Here is an 8,214-nt window from a genome sequence, read left to right as displayed (position 1 = left end):
TGTGTGTGTGTGTGTGTGTGTGTGTGTGTGTGTGTGTGTGTGTGTGTGTGTATATATTTTAATAAATATAATATGGGAAACCTATATGATATTACATGCTTTAAACTGTATCAAATAACAAACGGTGACTATTTATAAGAAGATTGTTCTTTTAGGTAACAAGGAATATATGATTTAGAATTGAATAAAATTTGATGGACATGTGCTAGAAGATGTATGAAAGTATGTATAATATTTACAATGTACATAGAACAAAATGTAATTATTTATAACGAAGAAAATATACGTTTATATGCTTCCGAAATTATTTAAAACAAAGTCTTCCCCTCTCAGATGCTGGTAGGAAATGTATTATAATGGAAGGAGCAAGCAGAAAGCTCTAATAATGAAACCTAATTTGAACCAAGGCAACAACTTACATAACTATCATGTAACTTAAGTATTAATAAAATAAACAAAGAATGAAAACGTCATAATTTGGATTAGTACAACTGGACGCATAAGGATAGCGGGGTTATGTATGTCTGTGTGCAACCTGTGAGAGAAAAAGTTTTTACAAGTGTTTTGGATGCTAATTGAATGTTTAATCGTATATGACAGATGTAGGATTATTTTTAAATCTAATAATCATACTTAAAAGTGCTGTTAAAAGTGGTATATGAATATGGATTTGTGCACTGAATCAATGCAGAATAAGGTATCATATCTGGAGAGGAAGGGTATGGACACTAGTATTTTAAATCGATGCGTCACGTTCGATGCAATACAAAATGTACAGAAAGACATGTCATCTTGAATTATGACTTGAATGTGAAAATATTGTAGAACATTGTCATATCGACCCATACTTGCCTTGTGCTATTTATCCAGTTGTACGAAATCATGAAGCAAAGAATGTAATAATAAACTCTCATTAATATTCAAAAACAGTATTAAACTTTATGATAGAAAGACATCAGAAGGTTTGCATTCAAAGTAATAGATATGTATATGCCTCTCTATTGAAAGAAGTTTGTTTTGTATTATCAATAATAAAAGAAATAATAAAGGATTCATGATCATGATTCTTCGTATAATACATAAGCAAACAGATAGTGTAATCATCTAAGAAAGTGTAGTACAAAGAAAAGCATCTATTATGAAAGTAATGTTTGTTATTACATTCCTCAATATAAGCAGATTTAATAATTATATTTTAGTCCACTTATTTGTACATCACTTGAAAAGGTGTTTCTGCAATAGAGATACTGTAATACTCAATGTTATGAACCATGAATTAGTTATTATTTACCTTGGATTTTTGTGTTAAACCGTTTATTAAAATAGTATTATGTTAGGAGAAAAACAGATATGAAAACTTACATGTTTTTGGTGTTAAATAAACGGATACGGCTGTAATGGGATCGTAATTTGGATCGCGGTACAGTTCGGTTACAAGTAGATCATTATCCTTCATTCTCAAAGGAAACTTTTCCATGTCTGAAAATTAATGTCAGGTACCATTTATTGTTAAATTTGTTTCGATCGTTGGAACAGATGTTTTAACAACGTAGTTTCACTTACCAATGTAATAAATAGATCCATTGTTGCAACCCAGTAGAAGGAAAGATCCAGCTGTATCAAATGATAAAATGGGCACTACATCTTGTATCTGCCAATGATGCGTCATAGCATGCCATACTCCGATTTTATCGGTAGGGGATAGAGCCACTAATTGACTTCCAATAAAAAATAAATATTCCACGCGAACGTTTAAGTTGAATGTACCGATGTTAGTTTTTATCCCATTCGTTGAAACGCTCCATAATCTTACTTGATTTCCGTAAGAAATAGCAACCATTTTAATATCGCCGCTAGTGCTCATTTTCGAAGTTATCGCTACTCTTTCGATCACTGATTCGATATGGGGACTAGTAAATGCGTGCTGCCATCCTGACGAATCTTTAAGTCGGTAGCACGTTATAAAATGCGCGTAAGCGATTACAATCCAATTGTGATGTGCTTTTATGATTTGAACCCTTAGGGGATCGACCCATGATGAAACTGTATAAGCAAACATTTTTATTAAACTTTTGCCAGAATTTTGGAAGTCAAATATATTTATTTGTTTACCTTGTTGGGGGCCGAACACTAAACTTATGTCATTTTTATATAACTTATTCAAGTCTGCTGAATTATTCCTAACATGTCTTAAATCTAGAGATGATGTACGGGAGTGTGGTAAACCTCTTTGTTGAATTCTACAATCCAATGAAGAATTCCTTACGTGTGTTCCAAGCGCTCCTTTATGGTTTTGTTGCCCTAAACAAAATTTAAATTTATATTTGGTTTTATTCAATAAGATAGCAGTAATAATTTTTACATAAATTAGACTAAGCATCACATGTTCTTTACCATTACTGTTGTGGTTAGTACTAGAACTTGCAGGAGTTGTACTTTGTGAAGTGGATGGTAGTTCTACCCTAGAGTTAGTAGTATTAGCAGGAACTCTACCATGAACAGAAACATCCCCTACATTAGGTGGAATGGTAGTAGGTTCTTGCAGTGGTATACCTTTAGAATCAAAATATTTTTTACACAAACTAATCATTTGGTTTTATTCTACAAGATAAAATTATTTAAAAGCTTACTTGGTGGTGGTAAATAACCATAAAATAACACATCTCCACAAGAAGACTGAGTCAAATCCTCGCACAACATCAAACGTTTAACTAATGGTGTAATACCATAATATTCAGCTTCGTGCCTCAATGTTCGAAGATCTACATTCTTTAAGTCAATGTCTTTTGTGCGTAAATAATTCAGAATAATAGAAAACAACTTTGGATCTCTGTCTATGAATAATGCTCCAATTTCATCTCTGTGACTAGCGATTCTATTACTTAATAAAGCAGTGAAAAACGAATCTGGGATCCATGTTAATGTTTGCTTTGATGTTGAAAACCTAATTAATGAATTCAATTAGTAAATTATTTTAATAGGTGATCAACAAGCAATTAAAAGAAACAATCCACTGTACCTTGTTCCACCAACATTTAAATGCACAATATCACCAACGCTAAAGGAAGGAGGTACGGCCATTGTTACGACTGATTTCGGCACAAACGTTTATTACAACAATTCATGTCTTATCTTAATAATAATAATAGTTAAACAATCCCGAGATTAAACGCTGCGTTTCAAAGGTTATGAACCACTTTTTGGATACTGGCGCCCGTAGGTGCGCTCTGATGACAATTCGAAATTCGAAATACTTTCTTTGGTACATCAAGAACATTAATCTATCAAATTTTCATACAGAAATATTGTTCGAGATCAGCATTACATATGAGAATTATTACGAAGACATTGCTAAGAATATTAGAAATATCTTTTCGTGTTAGTATTTGGCAACAGTAAACGAAAAAATCGCACTCGTCGGTGATAAGACCATAGGCGACATATAGAATAGACTAGTCATCGAGTGAATGTTTGTGTTTTACGAACTAAATTACCGACCTCATCAATAATGCGTGGTTTGAAGAGCACCCTTTATTGAAGGACGGTGACTTTAGGAATCACGTTCAACCGGAAGCACCAAAATCATAACTTTTAGTAATTTCATGAATTTCGATTTCTGCTGCTAATATGCAAATTAATGTTTACAGGTGAAAATTAATTAAAAGATAATTCAAACGTAATATAATTGTATAAAATATGGATTACAGTGGGATGATTAAGACATCTCTTCTCTTTTGGCACTGCACGATACTTGGCGCCAAAACAGTCACTCAACGACTAGAACGAGTCAACTGTGCCGCGAAAATGAAGGTGACGAGACGCTTTAAAGAAGCTGCGAATAATTCACATTCTGAAGTACGTAATCTTTATCTGGTTAACATATAACAGTTTCTAGTCATTATTACTACTATTGTTTACTCTCCGTTAGTGTTTTCATGTAGTATTAATAAACATTTCATCGTAAATTCAATATACACCCCGAGAAAGGAGCACTCGCTTTCACGGCTTCCCCTTTCTTCATTTCTTGCTAATTAAGACTACGTTTCTCTTAGTTAGATTACAATCTTTTCCGAGTTATTTCAAGCTCGATAGTTAGCTTGATAGTTAATCATAGCTGTATTAGTTTAAACAAGTCTTTTTAAATTCTGTTGATTTTTTGACCGATTAAAATGTGGGTGAATGGCATAGACGCCATTAGGACGCCAAATTTCATGAAGGGTGGTAAAACTTGTAATTAATTAAACTAATTTTAGATTTATTAAACGTTTTCAGGTGCGATCTTCCCTGTACATTTCATCATATGGCTGGAATCTTCTAAATCGCGTCTGGGTGAGTCTGTTTTATATTTCGACTATGCTGTTATAACGAATAAATATTTCGCATCGTATGTTCTCGACGAACGTTTTAGAAAATTAGTTTCCAACGATCCACCACAAAATGGCTACACCATGCCAACATTCTGCATGGTACGTTACCGACAAGCGTACATCTCGTATGGTATACTATCTTTAGAAAAAAATAGATACACGTTTTAGAAATAGCTTTCACGACTCACCACGAGGTGGCTGCATTATGCTAACATTCTACATGGTACGTTACCGACAAGCGTGCCTCTAGTATGGTATATTACCATCAGACAAAATTAAACACACGAAGAGCAGTTTCCATGATGTTCCAAAAGGTGGCTACACTTTTATTTTCACCAAATTGCAGTAGGCACCTGTTTTGCAATTAAATATTTGCTTTAAAATATTTGCGAATAATCACGATGACAATTTATCAGCCTTCTTACTGTTACACTTAGCAACTAATGCACGAATTCAGCTACTTTCTGTTAAATTTTTGCGAAAGTATACATGAGCTATAACTTTTGTGTATCGATGCATGCGAAATGAAGTCGAATACTAAAAGTAAGTAGTAATCTCAGGGAAGGTGTGCACTTACCTAGGCAAATGTACAGGTGTAGGTGGATATTTTCGCTAAGTACAAGTCGAAAATTATGTCTACCCGTATACTTTAAGGGGTGGTACAGGAGAGTTTGCAGAGTTGCGTGTAACACTTAACTGTTGCAAAGTTCGAATCGTCTACTACGATCCGCCCATTGAAAAACAATAAGTGTTAGTTGTAACCTCGATCGATGTCCCCTCCAACGCTTCCTGAGAATACACTTTTCTTGATTTTGCGGAGTATGTTTCTGGCCATCTAAGCGAAACGCGCCGTGGTAGAAGTATCTACTCGGTTTGATAAAAAAAAACGAGTTCCTTCGAAATGTCTTCAAATCAGTGCTAATTATGAATCTTCAAGTGTACAATAGGGAAGAATACGATAAGCTGATAAAGCCCATAATGATGAACGGAAGCATAATCTCCATCTGGCCGCTGTCCGAGAACAGTAGCAGAGGAACAGTGCTCTTCAGAAAATTCCATTTATTCTGTATGTTTTTCTTGGTAAGTATCGCTTATCAAGATTAGTGCATCGATAGTGACTAAGTATTACGGATAAAAGAATAATACGGAGGAGTTTTCAGGTGGTGGTGATGTCTGTAGCGGTTACTGCGGATGTGATTTACAATTTAGACGATCTGAACGAGGCAACGGAATGTGCCCTGATCTGTTCAGCATTTTACCTTTGTGTAGTTCGCTTGGTAGTGTACACGATTCACCAGAAGGACATGCTTTACGTGGTGAACACGATGAGGGAGGATTGGATTATGTCTTCTTACGACGACAAGACTATTTTAATGGAAAAGACGTTGTTTGCTTTTCGACTGACCAAGTATTTTATCAGCACCGTGGCCGTAACGATCGTGATATTCATGTGCGTTCCCATTCTGGAAGTACGTACACGAACGCCTTTGTACTTATTTTCTGACTATGTATTCAGACGGAGTGTAGATTCGACTCGTTTTTCGTTAATTTTATCATTTGGTCGATTTCGAAGTCGTTCGTTTCGATTCGATCGTGTTTGATGGCGTTAGTTTTGGTTCTATACATTTCGTTTGAGACGATGTTACGTATCTAGTGGTCTAAGTAGATCTTTCTTCTTACAGATTTATATCTTAGGCCGTGATAAAGTGCTACCCTTCCGTGGCTACTTCTTCATCAATCAAACCGTGTCGCCGATCTTCGAGTGTCTGTATTTGTTCAACGTAACTGCAGGTGGTTTCGGTGGTAGCATGATCGCGGGCGCCACTAGCTTCAATCTGGTAGTGATAATGCACGGATCGGCCAAGTTCGCGGTTCTGCGGAAAAGACTGGAGGCCTTGAACAGCGAGGATCCTGACTCCAACGCCGTCATGGCGGATTGCGTGACGCGTCACCAAGAAGCCATAGCGTGAGCTTCACTCGTCGGACCATAAATTAATTTTCTTAGACCTGTAGAGGATTTAAAATTGAAAATTCTTAGCGCGCTCTTTTTTTTCGCGCAACGAGGATCTTGAAGACATTTACCAAGCTCCTGTAGTTAAGACGCTCTCTTAGTATTGCGACAAATAGCACCCAACAATATCGATCGTTATACATCATTTAAATCCGTCGTCCCACCTAGAATTTGACAATATCCAAGGATCAGTTTCGTTCCACTCCAGTCCCCTCCTCCGTCGATCATTAATCGTGAAAGTGGTCCGCGACTATGCGAAACGATCCGTTTCCAGGTACGCAGATGCATTGGAGAGGATCATAAATGTTCTGGCTTTAGGGCAATTCGTTATTAGCACAGGGCTGATCTGCTTCGCGGGATTCCAAATCACCTCGGTGCGTCTGTTCGATCCTCAGCCTTTCGCGGCGTCCCCGATAAAAAGATGTAACCTTTCCAGATGATGGAGGACAAGGGGCGTTTGATGAAATATTCGACCTTCTTGAACTCCGCCATCCTCGAGCTGTTCATGTTCAGCTTCAGCGGGAACGGGCTGATGGACGAGGTGAGCGCAAAAACTGGTCCCGTAACGTTGGTAAACCACCCAGATATCCGATAGAATATATATATATATATGTAGCGCTTCTTTTACTCTGGAGCTTTGAACGACTTCGAAGTTAGCGCTAGATCGTATATTCGTTAAGTACCTCGCGGTGCTATTAAATCGCGCTTGACTAATTGCGTTCGTAGCAGTAACGTGTATCCACTTGTAAAAGAGAATTGTGGTCATTTATTAACCTTCTACAGGGCAGAACTCCCTGGGCATTTTTTTTTCACTTTTTTTTTTGTAGAAAGCAAGTAGGATCGTAGAAATTTAAAAACACAAAATTCCCGCCCTCTTCCTTAGTGGTAACAATGAATACAGTGACCTATTAAGGGGTTAAGTGTAGCGTAAACCATCCCTAGGATATTTTATGTAATTAATCGATAATCGTGAATGTAACAGAGCGAAGCGGTGAGCGAATCCGCGTACAGCAGCGGTTGGATCGGGAGTCGCCTCTGCCAGAGTCTTCAGATCATGATGATGCGTTCGAGGATCCCCTGCAAGATAACGGCGGCGAAATTTTATAGTATGTCCTTGGAGAGTTTCTCAGCGGTGAGTGAAATCCCAATCTCGAACCACTCGATGGAACTTCGGACTATCGACGCTTCTCTTCGCTGGAAGGAGGACGTATTCTTCTTCTTTGACACGATTCCGTGTGCTTTGCAGGTTCTCAGTACGTCGTTCTCGTACTTCACGGTGCTGACGGCCGCCAAAGACGAATAACGGCTACGATAAACGTAGACGGAGTTCCTTGATGACTCAACTTACAAAGAATATATGTATACTATAGTCGTTGTACTAGCCTAAAGATATCCGTGTACATCAAAGCGTAGCTCGATAGTCTGCCCTCCGAACGCTAGACGAATGATTTCGTGGGTCGATCGCTGCGGAGAACAGTGACAACGAGTTGTCCCGTTCGGGGTACGGCCCGTGCGATGCTAGAAGGTGGAAGGTTTTAGAATAAAGTGGCAAATATTTTCTATCAAGGATTAATTTCACACTCGTTCGTGGGAGCTTTATACCGAAACGCTCGTAGAGTTACTTTTCACGAGGGTCTCTCAGAGAGTGAAAGTAGCCCTAAGATTACAAAGGACGTATCTTTAAATAGGCATTACTACATAAAAATATCTTTTTTTTGGGACTTTTTCCGAATTCTAGGCTCAGCACAGTTCCTCCTCACGGCAATTCGACAAGTAGTCCAGCGATTGTTCGTAATTATTAAAAGGAAGAATCGTTGCTCGTTCAATTTCAAACAT

The 8,214-nt window shown here is 37.6% G+C and overlaps 2 protein-coding genes across 5 annotated transcripts in view; one reads left to right on the top strand and one right to left on the bottom strand.

Annotated features, from left to right (window-relative positions):
* Positions 1-3,430, bottom strand: part of LOC128894104 (BTB/POZ domain-containing protein KCTD3) — a 4,665-nt gene extending 1,235 nt beyond the window's left edge. The window contains exons 1-6 of one of the 2 annotated variants that reach the window (XM_054155571.1): positions 3,020-3,187; positions 2,631-2,944; positions 2,395-2,553; positions 2,113-2,301; positions 1,564-2,043; positions 1,363-1,479 (exon numbers count right to left, since the gene is read on the bottom strand). In XM_054155571.1, the coding sequence (XP_054011546.1) occupies positions 1,363-1,479; positions 1,564-2,043; positions 2,113-2,301; positions 2,395-2,553; positions 2,631-2,944; positions 3,020-3,081 (1,321 nt within the window). In that variant the 5' untranslated portion in view covers positions 3,082-3,187. Of the gene's footprint in view, positions 1-1,362; positions 1,480-1,563; positions 2,044-2,112; positions 2,302-2,394; positions 2,554-2,630; positions 2,945-3,019 lie in introns of both variants that reach the window. The other variant, XM_054155572.1, reaches the window with a different exon arrangement.
* Positions 3,431-3,799: 369 nt separating this feature from the next.
* On the top strand, positions 3,800-8,035 carry LOC128894121 (odorant receptor 13a-like). Of its 3 annotated transcripts, none has more exons than XM_054155595.1 (9): positions 3,800-3,855; positions 4,273-4,466; positions 4,536-5,447; positions 5,528-5,836; positions 6,050-6,333; positions 6,653-6,752; positions 6,815-6,919; positions 7,361-7,510; positions 7,625-8,035. In XM_054155595.1, the coding sequence occupies exons 3-9, from the start codon at positions 5,292-5,294 to the stop codon at positions 7,679-7,681; spliced, it is 1,161 nt and encodes a 386-aa protein (XP_054011570.1). In that variant the 5' UTR covers positions 3,800-3,855; positions 4,273-4,466; positions 4,536-5,291; the 3' UTR covers positions 7,682-8,035. The 3 variants fall into 3 exon arrangements, with proteins under 3 accessions (XP_054011570.1, XP_054011571.1, XP_054011569.1); XM_054155596.1 differs by lacking the exon at positions 3,800-3,855 and adding an exon at positions 4,097-4,171 and having other exon boundaries at positions 4,273-4,329; positions 5,305-5,447; XM_054155594.1 differs by lacking the exon at positions 3,800-3,855 and adding an exon at positions 4,097-4,171 and having other exon boundaries at positions 4,273-5,447.
* The last annotated feature ends 179 nt before the right edge of the window (positions 8,036-8,214 follow it).

Source organism: Hylaeus anthracinus, unplaced genomic scaffold (genome assembly GCF_026225885.1).
Source record: "Hylaeus anthracinus isolate JK02 unplaced genomic scaffold, UHH_iyHylAnth1.0_haploid 3, whole genome shotgun sequence".
NCBI classification, from domain to species: Eukaryota; Metazoa; Arthropoda; class Insecta; order Hymenoptera; family Colletidae; genus Hylaeus; species Hylaeus anthracinus.
Note: the sequence above shows the minus strand (reverse complement) of the source record. Positions and strands in the feature narration are given on the sequence as shown.

What these genes read in the sequence shown, in the direction of transcription:
- LOC128894121 (XM_054155595.1), top strand. Translation starts at nt 5,292, where the DNA reads ATGAATCTTCAAGTGTACAATAGGGAAGAATACGATAAGCTGATAAAG. An exon ending in TATTCTGTATGTTTTTCTTG is followed by an intron (nt 5,448 to 5,527) that starts GTAAGTATCGCT and finishes AGGAGTTTTCAG; the next exon opens with GTGGTGGTGATGTCTGTAGC. An exon ending in TGTGCGTTCCCATTCTGGAA is followed by an intron (nt 5,837 to 6,049) that starts GTACGTACACGA and finishes TTCTTCTTACAG; the next exon opens with ATTTATATCTTAGGCCGTGA.